The 23,014-nt window shown below is 43.5% G+C and overlaps 1 protein-coding gene across 1 annotated transcript in view; it reads right to left on the reverse strand.

Annotated features, from left to right (window-relative positions):
* The window catches only part of ptprk (protein tyrosine phosphatase receptor type K), a 95,004-nt gene that overhangs the window by 47,077 nt on the left and 24,913 nt on the right, over positions 1-23,014 (reverse strand). The window contains exons 3-6 of the mRNA XM_076083754.1: positions 8,125-8,247; positions 1,649-1,809; positions 414-465; positions 255-313 (exon numbers count right to left, since the gene is read on the reverse strand). Coding sequence (XP_075939869.1) covers positions 255-313; positions 414-465; positions 1,649-1,809; positions 8,125-8,247 — 395 coding nt within the window. The remainder of the gene's footprint in view (positions 1-254; positions 314-413; positions 466-1,648; positions 1,810-8,124; positions 8,248-23,014) is intronic.

Raw genomic sequence — 23,014 nt, forward strand, 5'->3', positions numbered from 1 at the left:
CACACACACAGAGACCCACCTAGTGTTTTTCAGTGTCTTTCTAGCCTAATCGTCACCTCCTGAGCCTCAGTCAACACAAATAAATCAGCTGCCTACCCCCCAGCATGCGTATATCTTTGTGTGTGTGTGTGTGTGTGTGTGTGTGTGTGTGTGGTGTTTTTGTATTCACATGAACACAAGTGGAAATAAGGAAACATTCACATAATAAAGGAGTCCTGCATTAACACAGCCATTGGTTGCGATCGATGAGTTACCTGATATTGATTGGGCCAAAAGGTGGAGACGGCGAGTTCGGCCCTCAGCCAGTCTTTACCTGAGAGACAATATCACAGTCAACACACGGGGACACAATCAACCGTGTCACAAGAAGTTATGAAGTGAGAGTGTGAGTGGCGCTCTGAGCCGGTGTTTACCAGTGTGGGACGTCACGTTCCATATCGGGTTGGCCAGAGGACCCTTGTTTACCTAGCAACAGACACAGAGCACAATATAAGGTGTTTGTAGTAATAGTAGTTGTGGGTTTGACTTTGTGTCATCAGATTGGAGGGCAGTGCTCCAGCTCATAATACTCCCCTGCTGCTCAGAACCAGGAAGAGACAGAACCAGTAAAATGGCAATCTTCAGTTAAAGCGTTTTCTAACCTCTTCCACGAATTGTAAAAAAAGAACTTAAGGAGGAGGAGAGAGGAAAGAGAAGATAGGAATGTTGGGAAAAGTTTGGATTATTGCATCATAAAATGTGTGTGCACCACTGCACGGTACGGCACGGCTCTACTCTACATTTCATATCCATCACACTTAGTACTTTGACAAATGTCCAACAAACTAACACCTTCATCTAAACACAAAGACGCTCAGTATGTTTAAAGTGCACGTTTGCTGATTTTAAAAGTCGGTATTTTATTGTCAGATTAATTATTAAAGCTTAATTAGGCAACCTTACACAAGCTCCCGGTAAAGGCAAGGCAGTCAGCCGCCTCTATCGCATGCTAGCTGCGTTACTTGGTGGTTGCATTTCCCAAAAGCGAGACCACATTTCCCCATGAATTCTGTTTTGTTTTGTTTTAAGCTGAGAGGCTCTGTTCACCATCTGCCATTGTGACAAACGGAAAGCTTCAACTCTGCACTTGATCTCATCTGGGTTTGTTTTCCGGAGTAAAAGGAACCATATGTTTTCCGTCTGTGTCTCATGAAATCAAACCTTTCCTCACACAGTGTGAAGGACTATGTAGAGGCATTCAGATGATCGTGTCTGCTTAGAGCTTTAATGCTAATGTCTGAAAAGTAAAAAGGAATGGGCAGGTTGTTTACTGGACAGGTAACTGAACCAGTACAACCAGTCTCAGTCAGTTAAGATAAATAAACTACTGGAACTCTTTTATATGTGTATATGTGGTATAGTTGTTGGTTATTGCAATTCCTTATCATCAGACTTCTCCCTCAAGACTCTCCAGTTGATCCAGAGTGCTGACAACAACTAGAAAAAGAGATATTATTTTCCCATATTAGCTTCTCTGCATTGGCCCCCTGAAACATCCAGAATCCTAGCCCGCTGGGGGACTTCCTGGGATCCATTGAGCTCCTCTCTCCTCCTCTCCCTCTCCATCTGTATGCATGCATGTCGCCATTTACGCATTGATTGTCGTTACCTTCACCAGGACGTTGAGGGTGCCGGGGCTGGAGCCGTCGGGGCTGGTGAGGAGATAGTTGAAGTCGATACAGTGAGTGTCGTTCTCCTTCATGACCGGCAGCTGGAACCTGGCCTTCTCCCCGACGTCATACTGCGAGGAGTCCACAAACATGTAAGAACCTGTTCACAGAGACAAGGAGACAAAGAGAGGGTCAAAAAAACAAGAAAGAAAGAAACGCATATAATTTGCAGTGGATCGGGTTCAAGACCGGTGAATCGGTTCTTTCGTGTTTGCAGCTGTTTGTGCTTGTACTGCACATACCTGAGCTTGAACAGACTCGCAGCGATGCCCTCTGATGAGTTAGTTAGTGTGTGTGGCTGGACTTGCTAAATGCCCTCTGCCTGTGTTACATGTAGCTACATGAGTGAACTGCTACAAAAAAAACAAGCCGTGTTGAAGATATGAACAGCGAAGACAGACAGCTGTGTCAGTTCTGTGAATTAAAGAAGTAATTTCAAAGCTTATTCATGTATTTTTTTTAACTCCTCCCCTTGTATGGTATTTAAGTCAGTTCAGTACATCTATTGTATACTGCTCATTCTGGTTCTGTTGTCTTAATAAGTGAATATTACGGTGTTTTATCTTTATAGCATATTGGTTTTGTTGTCTTTTGTGATGCTTGTCACTTTAAATTTCACAGTGCGCATGTGACGAATACAATCTTTAATCTTAATCATTCTATACCTCTTCCTGTATCTCTCTGATAGTTAGTATTGCAATGTATGCATGTCTGTGTGTGTGTGTGTGTGTACGCTGTGGTATGTTACAGTTAGTTACAGCACTAAACTCATCATCTAAGACACAAACAGACACCAACGTAAACTTTCCCCATTCCGCTGCTCTTTTGTCTTCGACAGAAACACTTTGAAGCAGTGACTTTCTGTTCATAAAAACCCCAAAAGACTTTTTATTCTTTCCCTTTATGTCTGCATGCTTCTACTCACTTCTGTTTCTCTCTCCTCTCATTCCTTTAGAGCTCACAGTACAAGACAAAGCAACCCCTGTAACTAAGACGGTGTCATTTGTTTCTCCTTTGTGATTCTGAGGCTGTTTCTCATCAAGCAGACAACAAATAAACTGGGAATTGGAAAGAGAAGAGAAGAGCAGAAAAAAAAGCTCCTTCTTACTTTTCTTCTTTCTTTTATATTCTTTGTTTGATGTTCTGATGAAATCTCTTTATTCCCCATCTCCCGTTTCATTTCTCTATAAGAACTGTGCTGCCTTCAGGTAATAATAATTGTAAATGTGTGAGCGTTTAAGCAGAGATAACGTGTCAACAAAATCTAAATTGACCACACTAGTCATATTTTCCACATCCTACAAAATACAATTTACCTGCAACAACCCAGCGGTGTCACATGATTAATTGCATTTTTCATAGCTGTCCTCTGGGTTGTATTTTTCTGGCCTACTTGTTTTGTTTGCAGAACGTTGCTCCTCTCTCTGCTGATTTAAAATATAAATCCATTGCTTTTGTTATTATTAATATGATGGGGCTCTGGAGAAAGTTTTCAGTCACTGGAGTGAGTCAATAACAAACGTACTTCGGGTAATTTGTTATGTCTGCTGTCACTACTCAATACTTTACCTTGTACCTATAGCAGTCGACTGCCGGAAATGCAGCTGAAAAATAATTCATAATCTGGGTGTGCTGACAGGGCGGTCAGTCAGCCCATCCAGATGTTCCAGTAATCAGCTCAGACCTCAACCAGATGTTGCTCCGGTGAAATATGAGCCTTTCCTGCCTGATGTCTAATCTCACAATCTCACATGAGCTCATCCCAAACTGAGGGACGGTAGCCATGATAGTGTTTAATTATGTTGGCAGGATAGAATAGAGATGAATAGAATAGAACCAGCGCAGAAACAATACATTGAGTAATTGGGCAAGTCAATCTTTGATAATTAATTATGAGTCATGTCTCAAGCAAAAGTGATAAACATGTGCTGGTTTATAAATGTGAGGATTGTTTGTTGTAAATGTAACATCTGGAATATCTTTGTACTCTTGGTCTGAACAAACAGGCTGTATGAAGATATCACCGTGGCCTCTTGGAGACTGTGATGGGTATTTCTTCACTGTGTTCTGACACTTTATAGGCTAGGGAATTTGTCCAGTCATTGAAATAATAATCGACAATCATGACAAATGAAAACAATTACATTGTTGGTTGCATCCCTAAGTATAAAACAATACATCTACTTGAGCAAAATAAAACAACGAAACAGACCGTAACAGAACGGAATAGAACAGAACTGAATAGGATATAAGGACACAGAATAGATCTCAATAGAATAGAACAGAGTACAAAACAACACAATATCTGTGCTCCAGTTAAACATGCGAGGCACTCCATCCTAAATTGTTAAATCTATTTGCATATTAAATCATACACAATATGCTCTACAGTATATACAATAAACTGTAGAACAATAGTGATTATCACTTATTGTTCAGCTAATCTACTGTGAGAAAACACTTTTCAGCAGAACATAACAGGCTTTCAACTGGTGCACACACACACACACACACATCATCATCATCATCATCAGCTTTCCAAAACCAAACACTGTATCCTAGATCCTAGGCTCTTCCTCTCTCTCTCTCTTGATTGATTTATTTTACCCACATCGCCTCTGAGCACACACACACACACACACACACACACACACACACACACACACACACACACACACACACACACACGCACACGCACACGCACACGCACACACACACACACACTTCTATTGTAGCCATAGTGGTATTCAAATAATCCTACTTCCTCGTTCTGAATGAACAAGGCCAGCACCATTCCCCCTCTCAAACTATCACGCAAAATGAACACAAGACGGATGTCACTCCATTGCTTTATTTTTGGCCCCGATTCTAAGATGGTGATGTGAGAAAAGTGCCTGCAAGACAAGATGGTGCTACTGAAATACAGAAAAACAACAACGCCTAACCGGAGACAAAAATAGCGTTAAATATGAGTTATGAACCTGACACAACACGTATACTACAAAAGTAGACCCTTGTGATGCCGAGAACATCCGACACCTGAAGTCTGCTGATTTCTAAAATGGCCGATGTCTTTGAACTGCCAAAGTCTAAAATGGACGCTAATAGAATGACGACACAATATAACGATGAGGCTAAATATACCCCCGAGACCTAGATATGTCACACAACAACAACAGTAGCGGCAGCACGGTAGATAGAAGGAAGTATTCTTCAGCTAAACAGTAACGGCCTGTTGATGGGATAGCGGCTAATGGGAGAGTTCCACTCTCAGCATTGCATGGTAACAACATTCCACAGTAAAGCAGGAATACAACAAAACATGCAGCTCGTCCACAACAAAGATACAAGACTCTCCGTGTACTTCAATGTCCAATAAGGAAGTGATTTTAAGATCGTTGCATTTGTTCTGAAAGCACTGGACCAAAACTGCTTGTTTTTTGCTCAGATCATATTTATGTTCACTTCATCACATGTTCCCTGTTAAAAATCCACAGTGGATCAAGTGTTTTCCATCGTTGCTTCCAGGCTGTGGAATCATTTTCCTCTAAATATACAAGCTTTCAATTCCACTGGTGTGTCTATAAACCTGTCTTTAAGATCGGTTTTTAACATTATTAAGAATTAATTTCTCATAAAAGCATGTGTATTTGTTGCTTTAAAGTGGGCTTTTGTCATTATCAGTCAACCTGCAGAGCCTTCTCTTTATTAATTGATTATTTGTTTGGCCTATCAAATGTCCAAAGTGAAGTCTTCAAATGTCTTGTTTTATCCGGCCAACAGCCCCAGAGCCAAAGATTTTCAATTCACTTCCATAAAAGACAAAGAAAAAAGCAGTAGCTTCACATTTGAGGAGTTGAAATCAGGGAATTTCTGACATTTTTGCTTGAAAAATAGATCTTGAGTCAATCGACTACTTGATCGTTTCAGCATTGCGATGTGCATCTTTAAAATCCAATGCCATCCGATGCAACAAATACTACTTTTGTGGAGCTCAATGTCAGAACGGTTTGATGGTACGGTCAAAAACAATCCAGTGGACGAGAAACGAGCTCTGCTGCACTTGAAATGCCTTTTTTCGACGACCTTATTAAACAGTACACAGTGGAAAACAAGAGGAGAGCGAGAGAGAGAGAGACGGGGAGAGAATGGCCTGCCAGATAGGTTTAGAGTGGTACTGGCTGACAACATTATGAGTCAAGAGTATCTGCTTTAGTCCACTGAGCCACAGAGCCCCGGCCCATGAATGTTCGCTGCCAGCGTAGCATCGAGACGCTGCCACGGTGGCTAGTGCCAACGTCAGCCCCCAAAGAGATTACACAGAATAGTTTTAGCTCTATTGCAAAAACTGCCAAACCTTCCCTCCGCAGTCAATGCTGCCTTAAGCACAAACGGTGATTAACAACTGGGACAAACCGACGTGGCTTATAAAGGAACAAAAGTAGAATTGTTGGCGGAGCTATCCGATGACGCTCGAACGATTCTGCGTAGAGATCACTGCTTTTCTCTGCCAATACCTTTGACTATATATATAACCCACCGAACTACTAATCAGCACAATAAATTCACTCCCAATGGTCTTTGAGGTGCCAAATACTCTTAACAACCTCCTCCCTAAACAAAGGGACGAGGTATCCCTTTTTTTTAACGGGTCAAAAGCCCAAAAGGCTGACTGGCTGTGCTCTAAATCATGCCATGCCCTCAGGTAGACTCCAGCCGGACCAGAGTACCTCTAAATTACTGGTGGCTGGTGGATTGCCTGACAAAAAAACAACAATTCTAATAATAGGCATTACCAATGTGTCCCTGGGGAAGTGCATTTATGCTACCAAACTCAACCCCTCACCCATTCCCTGCTACTTCTTCCAAATACAAAAAACCTAGCCAAGTCCTGCATCTGTAATCCCCTCCAGCAACCTGGTTCACCATCCACGCCATCCCTCGCCCTGCCGGCATTATTAACACATCAAATGTCAGGTCGTGCTCCCGTACCTTTAGGCAACGCTCTGGAACCCCCCCACCCCCACGCATCCAACATCTCCAAACCATTAACCTGGCCTGCTCATCCCACTAGCCTCTACAGAAGTTAATGATATGCAAACTCCAGGCGTTACTTTCGCACTCTTGTGCAACGTATTTAGCCTTTTCAAACCGCCATCTTTGCCCTCTCTGCATAGTGACACCACTTGGTATTAATACCACTAAATGCTAGACTTTGGCACTGTACCATTGGGCAAGGCACCCCACCCTTTCGTCATGGCATAAATATATGCAGGTAGTAGGTACACACACATTTTAGGAGGAAATATGTGTGTGTGTGTGTGTGTGTGTGTGTGTGTGTGTGTGTGTGTGTGTGTGTGTGTGTGTGTGTGTGTGTGTGAGAAAATCATAAAGAGCCGGTGTTGAACCGAACCTTTCTCTAAATGTCAGTGACGCTGGGTTGTCACGATGATAAGCACGAGAGATAAATAACGGTGTTACATTGTCATGGTAACAAAGAAAGTCATAATCTCTCACAACAGAGAAGGAGAGGAGAGGAGAGGAGAGGAGAGGAGAGGATGGGAGAGGAAAGGACACAAAAGAAGAATGTAGGACAGGAAAGGAGATGGGACAAGATTATAGGAAAGTAAAGGGGAAGAAACGAGAAAAGCAGAGAGGAGATGAAAGGAGACTACAGAACAGGAAAGGAGAGGAGACAAGAGACGAGGGGAGGGGAGGAAAGAAGGTGAAAGGAGACAAGAAGAGAGGAGATAAGTGGACTGAAGAGGGAAGGAGACGAGAGTAAAGGAAAAAAGAAGAGACGAGAGAGGCCGACATTAAGGATATGAAAAGCTCAAGCATGTTTGTGGTTGATACATTTCAACATGGCTTCCTCGCTGTGGTTAACGCCATTGTTCATACACCAGTCAACATTCTTACTCTGTGGATTTCATTGTGTAATGCCAGTCAATATCTCAACATTGCATAGCCGGCTATTGTTATAACATTTTGCTTTTTTAAGATTGTAAAGTAGGCAACCTTCCCTGTTCCCTGCCGTTGATTAATGACCTCATATTCTGTTAATTAGACCCTCAGCCCTGAGGCAGAAAGATTTAATTTCCCCTTCATCATCACCACGGAGAAGAAGAAAAAAAACTACTGATTAAAGAGGAGAAGAGAGGATGTCTAAGAAAAGAGGAGAGAGGATGCAATGTATACAAATACTTCATTACAAGTAAAAGTCCTGTGTTAAAACTAAATACTCAGGTATTAAAAGTACTGGTTCTGCAAATAAATTGCCTCCATGACTGATATGTCAAATAAAATAACTGTACTTAACAACAGTAATTAATCCCCCCCCCCCCCCCCCCCCCCCCCCACACACTTGGAGGAGTCGAACAAGTGGATGACAGGGACGGGGGAAAGGAAGTCTTACCTTGTGGCAGTTCTGGTGAGACGTACGGCACTTCCTGTGTGTTGATGTACGTCCAGTCGAAGTCATCGTAGGGATCCTGCTGGTAATCACACTGAGTGAAGCCCTCATCAAACGTACAGCTCCCTGCGAACAGCAAACATGATCACATTTAGTTCACCTCACAGTATCAGTAATTATTGACTAAATCTAATTAGTTTTTATGCAACATGATTTCTCCTTTTGAGTTTATCCTGTAAAACATTTTGTTTTCCTTCCTGTACGTTGTTTTTTTTTTTTCTGTGCGTGTCTGCGTCTCCGCTCATTAACCAAACCACCAGGAGTCTGAGCTCCAACGGCCGTCACTCAGGGCCAATCAGGATCACCTCTGACTCAACCGCCAGGGGCCTTCAGCTGATCATCTGTGCCCATCACCGCAGGCCTCGGGGGCCCACCAATGCGTGAGCTGGCCCGCCGGTGGCCCAGCCCGAAAACAGGAAGTGGCTCTAACACAGAGAGACGCCGCTTGTCCCCGGCGGCTGGCTGAAAACAATCAACTTGAAATGATACGTGGCTTGTACTGGCGACGTTGCTGATAGAAATAGCACGAGGGTCACTGCTAGCCATCTGATTCATTGAGCTAAGAGCAACGCACGGCTTGTGTTTAATAAAATGGCTCGGAGAGATGCGGCTAAGAAAAGCCACAATAACATCTGAGTCAAGTCACTGGTAGTTAGTGGTCACTGATATGTGTCCTCTGTGCCCTTTACCAAAAGTAGGAGAAGATAAAATCTTCCATATGTTTTATGGTCGTGATATAATGAAAAGGTACACTTACATATACACAACTGTAATTAACAAATCGTTTCAGCTGTAATGAAACTAACCAAACCCAAGACGATAATGAAACATTGGAACCGAAAGAGCGGCAAACCCCAAAGCCGAGATACACAAGAGGGCGCGTTAGAAGGTACACAGGAGCGAGCCACCATGAAGCACTATCAGCAACCAGCAGCGCCAGCAGCAGAAATCTCCTTCGCATTCAGTGGCTTCTCTCTACCTGTGTCCTAGAGCGGGCTGCGGCGGCAGCGGCTGTGATGGAGAGCAGAGCGACAGGCCCTCAGATGCCCCGCTGATCTGAGCTCCCCGCTACAGATGGATACCACGAGGTGACAGCCGCCGCCAGAGGAGAAACAAGTTAACATCAAACTAAGCGACTGTCTTCTGCTGCCGGCTGCATGGTTGGCTGTGACTCAAAAGCCTCAAGAGATTGCACCGGGATCGCATTCCTCTTGGCGTCATTCTCTCAAACCAGCCTCTCTTCGTGCAACTCCCATTCACTTCAATTAAGTCTTTTGTCACAGCGAGTCACCTCCGGTAATAATGCGGAAAAAACGCTGGGACACGTAGAGGGCACGAAGTACGGCGTACTCCAAACTATTCTGTCATGAACTCGGCTTGGATGTACACAATGTAGTTCAACTGATGTGTAACACATGCTGCTGTGTGTGTTTGTTAGACGCCATGGCTTCCTGTCTCCCACAGTGTGTGTGTGTCAGTTTACATCTTGCCGTCAGGTAGCTCTCTCTGCATGGGTTAAAAGAGCAGAACGTGTGTGACTCTAGGGTGCACGTTTGCATGTGTGCAACAATACACCGCATCAGAAGCGAGGACAAGTGAACGTATGGTTTCTGTTAATAACTGCCTGCATGTGGAAAGGTAACCTTGTGCGTGTTATGCAGCTATGGGGGAAAATATCATCCTTTGTTTAACAACAGGATCGTACATTTTCCACTCTCTTAGCATAGAAACGGACCTAGAGCAGAGAGTAAAGAGTAGCGCTTTGTCATGCAGACCCTCAGTAAACATGTTGTTCAAGTTAAATTAGCAAGGTGGGAATAAAAACCTATGACTGTTTCATTAATATGATCTTTGATTAGTTTGCAATCTATGAGACAAGACTAGCATTTGTCTTGATCTCCGATGTGCATGATCATTGCTGTTTACTGTGAAGCTGGTCCTGAATGAGCGCTGAGCGTTTTACAGTAAAGTGTCCCACTAAAAGGAAGGCCAATGTCACCGCAACATTAACAAAAAGTCCCGTTAATGAAAATCGTGCGTACGTTACTTCTAATAAAAGGTAAGAGACGACACGTACGTAATTGATTCATTGAGTGTTGTGCTAAGTGCTGCTAATGCTTCGCCGAGACAAACGTGTGTGTATTAGTTTAGTTTAAAGCCTTTCAGACGTTTGGTGTTTGCTTTAAGTGACGAATTGTTCGGCTGTAGTTTTGGGATTGCAGAAGCACTTAGCCTTTGGTTTGTATGCTAAAGCGTTGGTTTGGCCCCGCCGACCTACAGAGAACATACAGAAGCTCTATTCACTTTCAAATCTTTTCCTCTGGATCCTCTGCTTCTGAAAGCAGGATACAGTGTACAGTGGAATTGGATTTAAAACCCACTGTTTTTGAAATCACGCTGTGTACACACACACACACACACACACACATAGAGTTGCACTCAGCATACATCATACAGTGCCGTGGTAGAGGAGGTATTTTGCCTTGGCTCGGCTTACCGTGTTTTACATTTCCGCTCTACTGACTGGTTTAAAAAGAACATTTCTCTCAATCATAAAGCATTCCTCTTTTCTCGTCTGCGCACCTCTGATAGACATTTTTGCTGCTTTCAGCCTCAAACATACTGAACAGAACAGCCATCTGTCCTTGTGTGTGTGTGTGTGTGTGTGTGTGTGTGTGTGTGTGTGTGGCTGCTGAAAAGGGGGGTCTGCAGAAACCAAATATGTATGAAACACACACACACAAAACCTCACACTAGCTCGCCCATATTCTTAGTTAACACTTCTCCCTTTCCTCAGTGTCCTGCCAACGTAAACCAAAACACACACACACACACACACACACACACACACACACACACACACACGCACCCGGCAGTTGATAGTTCTTGCCAATAATGAGCAGAGCAGACCTTGAACTATCATCTTACCTCTTGTGGAAAAAGAGACACGAGCTTTCCCAAACGAAGTTCAAACCTATCAATCTATCTGTCTAAAACTGTTCCTTAAATAATTAAACATAAATAATCAAATTCTAACAACCACTGACTTCTATTTTGCATTCGGTGAGCTGTGTTACTGGTACAAACTGTCATCAAACGTGCAATAACAGATATTTTGGCAGCAGTAAACATCGACACATTATTGCTTTTTTAAGTTTATATGAAAACTGAGTTTTTAGCAAACAGCTGCCTGTTTACACATCCAGCAGACAGGCAGCAACACTCATTCATTTGAAATGGTGTTTAAGGTGACCTTATGAATACACGTACAGTATTCCCTCTCATTGTAGCTCCTTGTTAGCGCTGGGAAATAGCTTTAGCCAGCGCTTTGTATTTGTGTATTCGTACTGGGTCTGCGCACATGTGTTAACTGTATTGTATTGGAGAACAAATCCCTACAACATTTTCCAACTACATGCACGAGTGTGTGTCCAGATGGGATATTATTGCCCCCCTCATCTCCATTCACAAGGACACCGAGAGAGAGAGAGAGAGGGAGAGAGAGAGAGGGAGAGAGGGAGAGGGAGGGAGAGAGGAGCCGACTGCATGCTAATCACTTCCTAATCAGCTTCTGTGATTGGCTGCCTCGCTAATGAAATAATGGCGACTCATTTGCATTATAAAATAATTAGAAGGACTTGATAAAGGCTCAAGGGCAGAGAGAGGAGTGCCCCACACACACACGCACACAGAAACAGGACAGCCACAGTCTTTCCTAAAAGATTGTTGAATGGCATCAGACACAACATCTGCCACCGTCACTCAGACTCATTTTGTGGTGATTTGCATTGACCTCTACCTCCAGGAGGCAAGTCAAAGAAAAGTGCTTTGACTCAAACTGTTTGGAAACATGGGTGGAGACAGACGACCCCCCCAGGGAGGGAATAAAAAGACCACGTACAATCCGCGGTTATTAGCCTAAATCAAGATTATTAGTTGGCAACACGGCAATACTGCGTAACAATAGCTAGTTTGATTAGCTTTCCACTCCTCCGATGGGATCTGACCGATCTGCAGAATAGGCAGTATTAAATCCCATCTAACAGCTATAGTCTGCACAGATAGGAGTCCCTGGGACACGCTTAAATCAAATGAAGGTCTGAGGTGCTTTTTTCTTTCTCTAGAGACTATTCCAGAAAATCTATTATGACAAAGAAACTCCATTATAACGAAGAGATACAAATCTAAGAATGCTAAGTCAATACTTGTGCCCTTGTTCAAGAGAACACTCTTCTTAGGCTGGACCAGGGTACAAAAAAGCAACGTGACATCACCTTGGTGAACTACACATTGCCTCGGCGGTTACAACTGGCTTTATACTACAAAGTGGCAGTTTGTGCATGCTTTGAGATCGTCTCATGTGCACGTAAATATCTTTAATGCCACTGAATATTAGGCTACATTACTATTAGATGTAAATTGTATCTAAATTGTGTCTGAATTTACTACATTTATGCTGTGAATGCTGGAAATGAAGTCTTAGAAATGTAAGTTAACCAATCTTGGTTTGAATAATACAAAAATGTCTCGTGAGTTTTAAAATAAGAGACGTTTTGGAGACTTCATTGTTTCTACAGATAGACTTTACTCCACTACATCTTTACCGAGCAAATAGTCGTTTGCTGTTATATGAATACTCTGAATCCTACATATTGCAGCTTCAGTAAGTTCTGAAGAGGTCTGGAAATAAAAAGACATTTTCTGTGCTTCCACTAAGTTCCTATATGATGTTTTACACTTTATGCTATATAGGAGCTCGTCAGATGAGCGTTACGTCATCCCTTCTTTGGCCAGGAGCTCCCGCTGAGGCCGAACAGCTGAAATCTGCTCAGGAATCTAATGTACTTACAGTGCTTACTCTCGCTCTTTCTGACTGGGACTAGTATTTATCAGCAGAGCTCAGTTGCAGTCTGCGGGCAGAGATGTTATCACCAGAGAGCAGATAAGATAGGGTGAGTGAAAGAGGGTGAAACGGGAGGAAAGAGTATGAAGAAATGGAGAGGGAGAGAAGGGAGGGGAAACAGGGAGGCAGAAAAATGTAATTATTTATATTGGGGGGAGATGAATATAAGCCTATTGATTTACTATTTTCTTTTGTTTCCGTTGCCTTTTGTCTTTTGCTTCTATCCCCGTCTTTCCTGTAATAATAAATCGTTCAATAAGGATCAAAATCTAGGGGGCATCACAATCATACCACAGGAAGAGGAGAGGAGAGGAGAGAGGAGAGGAGAGGAGAGAGGAGAGGAGAGGAGAGGAGAGGAGAGGAGAGGAGAGGAGAGGGGAGGAGAGAGGAGAGGAGAGAAGCTCCATTTTGCAAACGGAAATAATTTCCAAGGACAATAATTACATTTACATCATTAAAATCCAATTCCAACCACCAGTAATACTGTTTCCCTCCCAATCCTAAAAAAATTGTCCGAGTTCAGTTAATAATTACGTTTGCTGACTCAAATTTATAATTATATATGGCTTTGTGGGACATTTCATTCCAGTGACTCTCTAACCGTTTTAGTTTTGGGCTCAAACGAATGCAGACGGCTTAAAAAAAGGAAAGGAGACGGAAAGGAGGAGAGGAGGAGAAGAGAGGAGTTCAGGCAGAAGGGATGACGCAGTATCACTTTACTGGATCTGTGTTATATTATTATACACTGGCCTTTCCTAATGCCCTCTTAACATTGCTTTTTACTGTGGTGTGTTACACTCTGTACTCTCTGTTGCTTGTGTTTGTTGTTTTGTGTGTGTGTGTGTGTGAGTGTGTGTGTGTGTGTGTGTGAGAATCACTGAGTGGCTCTGACCACCTCAAGGACACTAATAAAGTTGTACCTTATAATTTACTTTCTGTGTTGTCTCTACTTTTTTGTTCTCTCTCTTTCTCTCTGCCTCTTGTTCTCTCTTTTCCTCTCTGAGAATAGGTGAAATTAGCCTGAAATGATACAAGGTGACATCAGAGAGGCTCAGACACACACGCACACACACTCTCTCTCACTCGTCACGCTTCAGTGGCCCTTGCAGCGCAGCGCGACGCCATCAAAGCCAAGACCCATATACACACACCTCGCCTGTTAAACATACACACGGGCACGCGCAATCACACACGACTTACACAGCAACACACACACACACACACACACACACACACACACACACACAGTGACACTCATGCGTGCGCGCACACCCACTCAGAGCGGTAGTTTAATTGGAAGTGCTGAAGGCTGAAGAATTTCTCCTTCATCTCACAATGCTGTAATTGAATCTGAGACGTGTGTGTGTGTGTGTGTGTGTGTGTGTGTGTGTGTTCAGCTGATTCAGGAGTTTCCATTGACAGTAACAGTAAAACAGAAATGTGTGTTTTTCCTTCTGTGAGGAGGCTTTCTGTCCTTCCATCCCTGACTATCTCCTCCCCTCACCCTGCTCTTCTCTTGGGGTTAATGCCGCTTTTCAATTCAAATTCAAACTCAAGCACTTTTTTTCGTGCGCCACGTTATTTTTCCACAAACTCGAGATTTGGTGGTAGAGGCTCTGCTGTGACCTCCGTCGCTGCGTGTTGGCGTTTCATTGGCCGGCATGTCTCGATAACGTTACTTACCGGCTGATTCGCTGTTGCCAACAAATAGCCTGCACAGCACAATATACATTTTGAGAGCTTTCTTTGTAAAATTGTTGACTTTTGCTGTTGAATGAGGCTCTCATTTCTATGTTGTAAATAGGGATAACCCCTGAAATCAATTATAGTCGTAAAAACCCAGAGCATCGATAAGTCCGATCTCAGCGGAAAAAAGCAGCGTTGCAAACCTCCTCTCTCCATCTCTGTGCCTTTCTTTGCACGAGGGGCGGAGTCTTGCTTTACTCTGACACACACACACACACACACACACACACACACACACACACACACACACACACACACACACACACACACACACACACACACACACACACACACACACACACACACACACACACACACACACACACACACAGACTCCAGCTCAATACACACACATCATGGCAGAGAGAAGAATTTCACTAAACCCAAAGTAGTGTCTTCAAAGTGCTCGAAGACCCCAAAAGATTTGCAGTTTAATATAATTATAAAGTATAATATAAAGCAGTGGGAAAAACTGCAAATCCTCACAAACTCAAATTAAAAATGTTAATGTCAATTAAGTTGCTGCTGGTTAATTAAGATATCCGTATCAGCAACCGATACAACCGCATCAGCATTAAAACTGTATGTAGCTCTAAATTCCTGATGGCAGTGCCATAAGTAAACAACCCGAAATTACTTTTTGACAGTCAACATGACACCTAAACCCTAAACACACCAAGAAGTTCCTGGTTAGTTTCAGTCCCGGGACGACTTCGTAGTCTGCGTTTACATAGCGATCTAAAAAAAACCTGCGAAGATTTGGCAAATTAGCCCACCGACGTGTGAAAGAGCAACGTGAGGTGAGACAGGCTGCTGAACACAAACCCAGGTTTTGTCTCACTGCGACAACATTTACTGCTGCGTTTGATTATTTACTGATGCACGTTGTAATAAGTGGAACACAGAGGAGGGAAATGAAAGTAGGAGCGTCACTCTCCACAGTAAATCATCCTCTGAGTGTGTGATGGTTATGTATTTATGTTTTAGAACGTAACCGCCTTTTTTTATCTTCTCTCATTCCTAGCACCTCTTTTTCTCTCTGTCATCATTAAAAAAAGAAATATCACAACATTTTTCTTTTACCAAATACCTCAATATCGATACAGCAACAATATTGTAGGGGTGGCCATTTGAGTTTTTTTTACAAAATATTTTAAAAAATCTGATATTTGAAAAACAATCATCAATAATGTTGTATATATTAAGTGGGTAAAGGCAAATAAAAGAACAGCTAGAATGTAATGTAGACCCTGGTCCCTGCAGTCGAAACGCATTGAGTTCTTCAAAAGGCTGCTAGCCTCTCTGGAAAGTTCCTGCGGTCGAGAAGGGGCTTTTGGGAATATCTCTTTTCACCATATCTTTCCTTATTTCTATCTTCGTCTGAACACTATAGTCAGTATACTGTGTGTGTGTGTGTGTGTGTGTGTGTGTGTCCAGAGATAGCCGTTAGCTCTGTTAGCAGGGGTCGAAACCTTTCACAGACACTATCTTTATGACATTCACCTCTCTCTCTCCTGTGCGTTTCCTCTCCCGCTCTGCGTCTCCATCTCTCCATCGTTAATCTCTATTACTATTCAAATGCTGACATTTAAAGCAACTTCACATGCAGACGGACTCGCTGGCTGGCTGGCAGATAAGGCCGGGAGAAGAGAGGACGGGAGAGGAGGACGGGGACGATGGAGAGACTGAGGGGGTGAGCTTGTCGTTCGCTGAGAACAATTTGGGAAATCCTCCTCGCCTCTGTTTTACCCCCCCCCCCCTCCCCCTCCCTCCCCCCTTCTCGCAGTCTGTGTGAATGAGTTCACCCATAAACCCCAGGGGGAGTCGGATTTCACTCGTTCTCAGGAGAGCGGAACACTCCCCTCTTTCTGTGTGTTTGTCTCCCCACACCCAACACTCTGTTTACCGGCTGTCCCTGTCCACCCCTTTCTTTCTGTCTCTGTCAGTGTGGGTTACAATACAGTGTGGCACCTGAGGCTCCCCCGTTCCACTATAAAACATAGTGGTGTGTGAACGCTGACACACTCCCGGCGTTTTTGTCTTAACATGACGGGTCAACTTGCCTTTTGCTTTTCTGCAGTAACGAGAGCTCAACGGAAAAGTTTTATGGCCCGCAATTAAGTCTTAAGATGACTCTAGACATTGGTAGCTTACGACGTCACCGAAAGACCGACCCATAAACCATCCCCGCGATCAGATCCCGTGTCAGTGTGTGTCACTCTCGATGAGTCAGGGGGGAGTGATTATTGAGCCCTTAGACGGCACTCAGCCCGGCTCAGAACTGAGAGCACAGCTGGTATTTCCTTTTAAGTAAAGAAAATCTCCAAACAACAAGTCTCAACTGGCCGCTTCTCTCCCACCCTTCATCGCACACTTGACCTCAAACATGCCGACTGGCTGACTCACTACAGCCTGTACAACCTTTAACTAAAGGAGTCGAAGTGGGGGGGGGGAAAAATCGAGGAGACAATCAACATTTTATCAGCATCTAAACATCGTGCGGGTGATCTGAAAGTCAGAAGATGAAAAACACACATCCAGGTTTTTACTGCACAGCGCAGTACACACACACACACACACACACACACACACACACACACACACACACACACACACACACACACACACACACACACACACACACACACACACACACACACACACACACACACACACACACACACACACACACACACACACACACACACACACACACACACACACAATGGGAATGTCCCATTGAGTTGTACAAAAGAGGCCTGGACAGTAAAGGGATCAATGCTGGACAGAGCGGGGGTCACAATGACTGCTAGCAGATGGTGGTCTGCATTTTCGGCAGACACACCTGTATGGACCCACATGCGAGCTTCTTTACACTGTGGCACCGAGCCATTCGTCATGTGGTCCTGATAACTAACTGATAAATTACCGGGAGAATACAATCGAGTCATGATTTATCCATTTGGAGAGGATTTGAATGGGCCAATCGCAGAGCAGACAGGAGGCCGTTTGTTTCTGAGCCAATCGGGGCACAGCTGAGGTTTTGGAATGAAAAACAGGTCTGGTGTGGACGAGATAAGAGCAGAACAAACACACACACACACACACACTGAACACCAACCCCCACAAACATGCACACACACACACACACACACACACACACACAAGGTAAGTAAGGCCAGACGGAGAAGGGAAAGAGGAAAACATACAGAAAACAAAAGGGAAGGACGGAAGAAAGACTACAGAGGAAGGGAAGAATCTGAAAAGTGAGAAGAGGAGGAGACTTGAGTGTGAGTTTAGAGAAAAAAGTCCACCCAAGGCTATAAGCAGGTTAAATCTGAAGCAGCTAGCTTAGCAAGTCAGCACAGAGGATGGTGACACACTGAACGGCCCCGGCTGACTTCTCCAATTGTCCAGCGAGCGGGTTCAAAGGCTGGCTGGCTGATTTACCGACTGGCCGACCGGCGGCTCGGATTTATTCTATCCTCGTATTTGTGCAGCAGAAGCACTTCTGTTGTTCAGTCTGTCGGACAAAAAAAAGCAGTTCTCCACACGGACACACAAAGAACAACCTGAAACAGCACTTATACCGGAGAGGCCGACAGAGACGAGAAGAGAGAAGAAAAGACGAGACACAAACAAATAAACACACGTTAAAAAAAACTCTAAAACATACAGCTTCAAAGAGGGGGGAAAAAAGCGCCTAAAATAAAGTTTCTGGGACTTCTGAAACCAATAAAAATCAGATATGAAAAAAAGAATAATATGTCAAAGAAGCTCTTTTATCTGTGGTTGTGACACAGTTCTGTCGAACAACAAAAGATACCTAACGATAGCATTTACAGTCCTGGAGGAAGTTTACTTTTCACTGCCGGCGCAGAAAAAGAGAGAGCGAGAGAGCACATTACACAGCGGAGGAAACCGCAGAGACCCAAACAAAGGGAATAACACACAAGTGGGAATAACACGCTGGCAGACCAGACGACTACCAAAGCATCTTCTTCTGAGACCGTCTGCAGGGCTAAACATACATCACACGTTTCTGTTGGCCCGTGACGATAGCTGTGCGGAGGGTAAACACTGTGTCTGAACTGATAACAAGCATGAAGTAAGACTGGAGCTGGAACTTCTGAAGGCAGGTGTATATAATTAAAGGGTTTATAGACCAACTTAAAGGCCTCCTCTCTAAAACCAAGCCTCGTCATGAGGAACACTTGGACTTCCTGGTTCAACTTTGACCTGCTGACTAGCCGTCGTGATTACAAACACTTTTCTTCACGCTCGTTTTTGAAAATCATACATCAAAACAGAATCATGTGCTTAACAACAAACATCTAGGTTCAAATCAATTTCCATAAAAATGTATGATCAAGATAGCCATCTTTATTATCCAAGGAGATTACTTTACTTTTTTCCACTTTTATCACAAAAAAATAAATACGTATAGTACGCTGGTTAGTTAAGAGATATGTATTCAGCCTCTCATTAAGATCAGGACCTCTTTTGAATGAAAGACAAAAAGTTACATGCTGTATTTATAAAGATCACAACAAGATGGGTCAGTGTCAGTCAAACTAAATAATCATCACACACCCAGACACACTGCAACAATCACAAATATCAAGTACAACTTTGAAGCCGCCCAGTAATGAGTCTCTAACTTTTTCCATTTATTTTTGCAGTTCGCTCCGGCAGTGAGAAGCACTTTACCACAAACCAGTCTCTCAGTTGACGCCAGTTGTAATTGAACAGAATTTTTTCTTTAACCACAGGCTGCAATAATGTGAAGCATCTCGTGATTTAATAACGAAATCCATTCTATAAAGCGCAGCGAAAGAGAAAGCGCAGGAATGTGAACACACTCCTACTCCGTCCACAATCACACAATCACACACACCGGCGTTGAGGCTGCAGGGAGCACATACTGCAGAGTGTGCAAGAATGTGAGTGTGTACGCTGTCACCTTCAGCTGTAAAATGTGGTCAAACATCACTTACGGGCTGAAACAAGAGACAGAGAGAGTGAGAGAGAGAGAGAGAGACGAGAGACAGAGACAGAGAGAGACAGTGAGAGAGAGAGAGAGAGAGACAGAGAGAGAGAGAGAGAGAGAAAAGAGAGGGCAAAATAAGTGAGACCTCCACTCCTCCCTCCAGGTTCACGCCGTGTGCATGTGTGTGTGGGTTAAATGAGTTTTGGGAGTTGTCGTCTCTTTACGATAGCTGTAACTGGCCCGAGGACAGCTGTTATTACCCGTTACAACAGGGAAATACTGTATGTGAGCGTGTGTGTCTGAGCATGGTTCTCGGAGACACATTGCGGTCGTGTACTTGGTGCTGGCGTGAGTTTAACGATGAGGAAAATTAAAGATGGTTTTTGGATGGGGCTCATTTGGAAAACGTGCCGTTTAAGCAAATTATATTGATTCAACCTTGATTCAATAATTCACCGAAGTCTAGTTATACAAACTCTAACGTTTGAACGTGTGTGTGTGCTTCTGTGTGCCTTGAAGCCAAGGAGTGGCTCGTGGGAGAGAGAAAGAGGCAGGTTACCTACTGGGGAGTGGTCTTTTAATAGAGTCTGTCTGTGTGTGTGTGTGTGTGTGTGTGTGTGTGTGTGTGTGTGTGTGTGTGTGTGTCCATTGTTAAACGACAAAGCTCTGAGCAGGAAATGAGTGGAACAGGTTTGTGACTCACATTCAGTTTACAGAGCGTTGCCCCAGGCCTACACACTATTAGACACCAGACACCATTGTTAAATGTGTCCCTTCTCTTTGTTTCTCTATCTGCACATATTGAGGTCAATGGAGGAATATGTGGGCTAGTTTGAGGCTTGATAGTCAGACAGACATGACTGGAGGGTTGCTGGTTAGAATCCCTGCACACACACACACACACACACACTCAGCACCAGACAATAACCAGTGGCCTGTCTTTCAGTTGTTGAGTGCCGAGCACTTGTCAGTGGTGTTGAGTGCACCAAGAACTCTGGGTCACTGTAACCCCGTCAGCCTTTTCTTTAGGAAAAGCTACAAAGCTTTGGATGTTAGAGACAGACTTTTTTTGGGGTTGCCAAAAAAGAAAATTCTTGTGCAACCCAACTTAGAAGTGGAAATCGTCATTACATCTATGAAAAAGAAGACTAAGTTGTCGCCTCAGTTGTGCATTGGAAATAAATAAATACATGTTATTCCTTCCGGGTTTGCTGGTGTTGTTTTTCTACCTATCCAGCCTATCGTCTTTATCTTCAGGCTTGCTGTAGACAAAGAACCACCATCTAATGCTCTTGTAAAAAATAGGCAGCAACTAGGTCATTTTCGTTATTTTCATTATCCGTTAATCTGCTAGTAATGGTCAATAAAATGTCAGAAAATAGGGAAGTACATCCAGCACAAGCGCCTATAGTCCAAGGTGATGTCTTTAAATGTTTTGTTTTGGCTAACCAAAAGTCCAACGATATAAAACAGAGAAAAGCAGAATATCCTCAGATTAGAGAAGCTGCAACAAGAAGAGTTTATGCTCGGAAATGTCTGTCAAAATCCTTCAGAAAATGTACAACACTCAACTTCCTGTGTGGAGAAAAAAGCCAGAATCCTGCACAGTTGGTAGATGTACTTGTCAGTGCTGTACTGATATCCCTGTCACTTTTACTCCGGCTGACAGGAAACACTGTCTCCTGTAAGCACAAAATGTTTCCTGACCTTGACAGAAAGCCTGACCATTGATTTTGGGACAACATTGCACGGATGGTTCTCTGCCAGCTCTCTGGAAATGGTATTAAAAAATGTCAAAAATACAAAGACTGAAGTAACTACAGTGGTGGAAGGATTCTGCCTGGCCTTGACAACAACAATAAATGTAATGTAACAACATTTTATGCGTTATAAAAACTTGAACTTGAATCCGTGAACTGTATGAATGCAAAACTCAATTTAAGCATCCCTTTGGTTGTCACTGCAGAACTTTCTTTAAATAGATCGTATAGTGAAATTATGAGAAACGGCAACATAAAGGCAATATTTCCTCAAGGATGTCGGCCATGTGGCTGACCATCAGATGTCGACTTCATGGGGAGTGCGTGTGTGTGTGTGTGTGTGTGTGTATATTTTGAGGGGCCGTGTAGCCTATTGCTCAGGGGCATCAGACCCTGTTTCATCGGGCATGGACTCGCACTGAGACGCCTTTAATGTCCGCGTCATGGGACGAGATGTAGGCGAGGGAATCGCTGAAGCACACACATGACCTGAGACCCAGACACGAAGACTGCACGGGCTGCACAGAGCGAGCGCTTCAAGTCAGCTCACCACGTTCTTTTCACACTAGCATAGATTACGTCCATGACATTTAATCTATGCAGCACAGGAAGTCTATGGCACTCATACAACGACTCCTGTTGCTATAGTTGTGAGCCTTTTATTCTTGTGAACATGATCTTTAATTGAGATTTGGTGACGACGGGGAAACAATTTAACGTGGTACTTTATCTATTGACCCCAGTGGGTAAAACATATTTTGCATGACACTAAACTACAATTGAAATTCAAACAGCAAAGCTGGTGTGTTGGTGGATTGGTTACCAATAAAAAGCTCTGGATTGGCATACTGGGCTTTGATCACCACTAATTGCACAAACCCCAGGTTACACCCGGTCTGTATTTTTGGCTAAGTCTTGTACGTTGCCTGTAATTGGTTGACATCGTGTTTCATCCATGTTCACTTCCTAATTGGTTTGGAAGAGTAATCGGTAAAAACCAATCAGAGTCTGATGACTCACATCACCCGAGCGGTGCCAAAGGACTTTGATGTGGGGGAACATTTTCCATCTTCTGTGGTGCATCCGTAACAGTTCTGTAACATTTGTTCTATGAACTAAATATTGTGACTCCAAAATGATAGATGATCAATAAAGACTATGTTTGGAACAAAGCAGCTGTTTATGACCACCCGTGTGTTGCCCCCACATCTTTTAAACTTTCCCACAGTATTGTCCTTTCTATCCTTGTCCCTCTTTCCTTTTGTTTTATATATACGTGCACATGCATTCACGTGCACATGCATTCACAGGTCCCGTACTCCCATTTGCCGCACGTACACCGCAGTGTGTGCCAAGTAATTAACGCTGTTTGTGTTTGTTCTGTGAACGGTTCGGAACCTTGATAATGGAAAACAAGTACAGGCTAGCCGCGTT

Source organism: Anarhichas minor, unplaced genomic scaffold (assembly GCF_050575085.1).
Source record: "Anarhichas minor isolate MPS153535 unplaced genomic scaffold, ASM5057508v1 ptg000136l, whole genome shotgun sequence".
NCBI classification, from domain to species: Eukaryota; Metazoa; Chordata; class Actinopteri; order Perciformes; family Anarhichadidae; genus Anarhichas; species Anarhichas minor.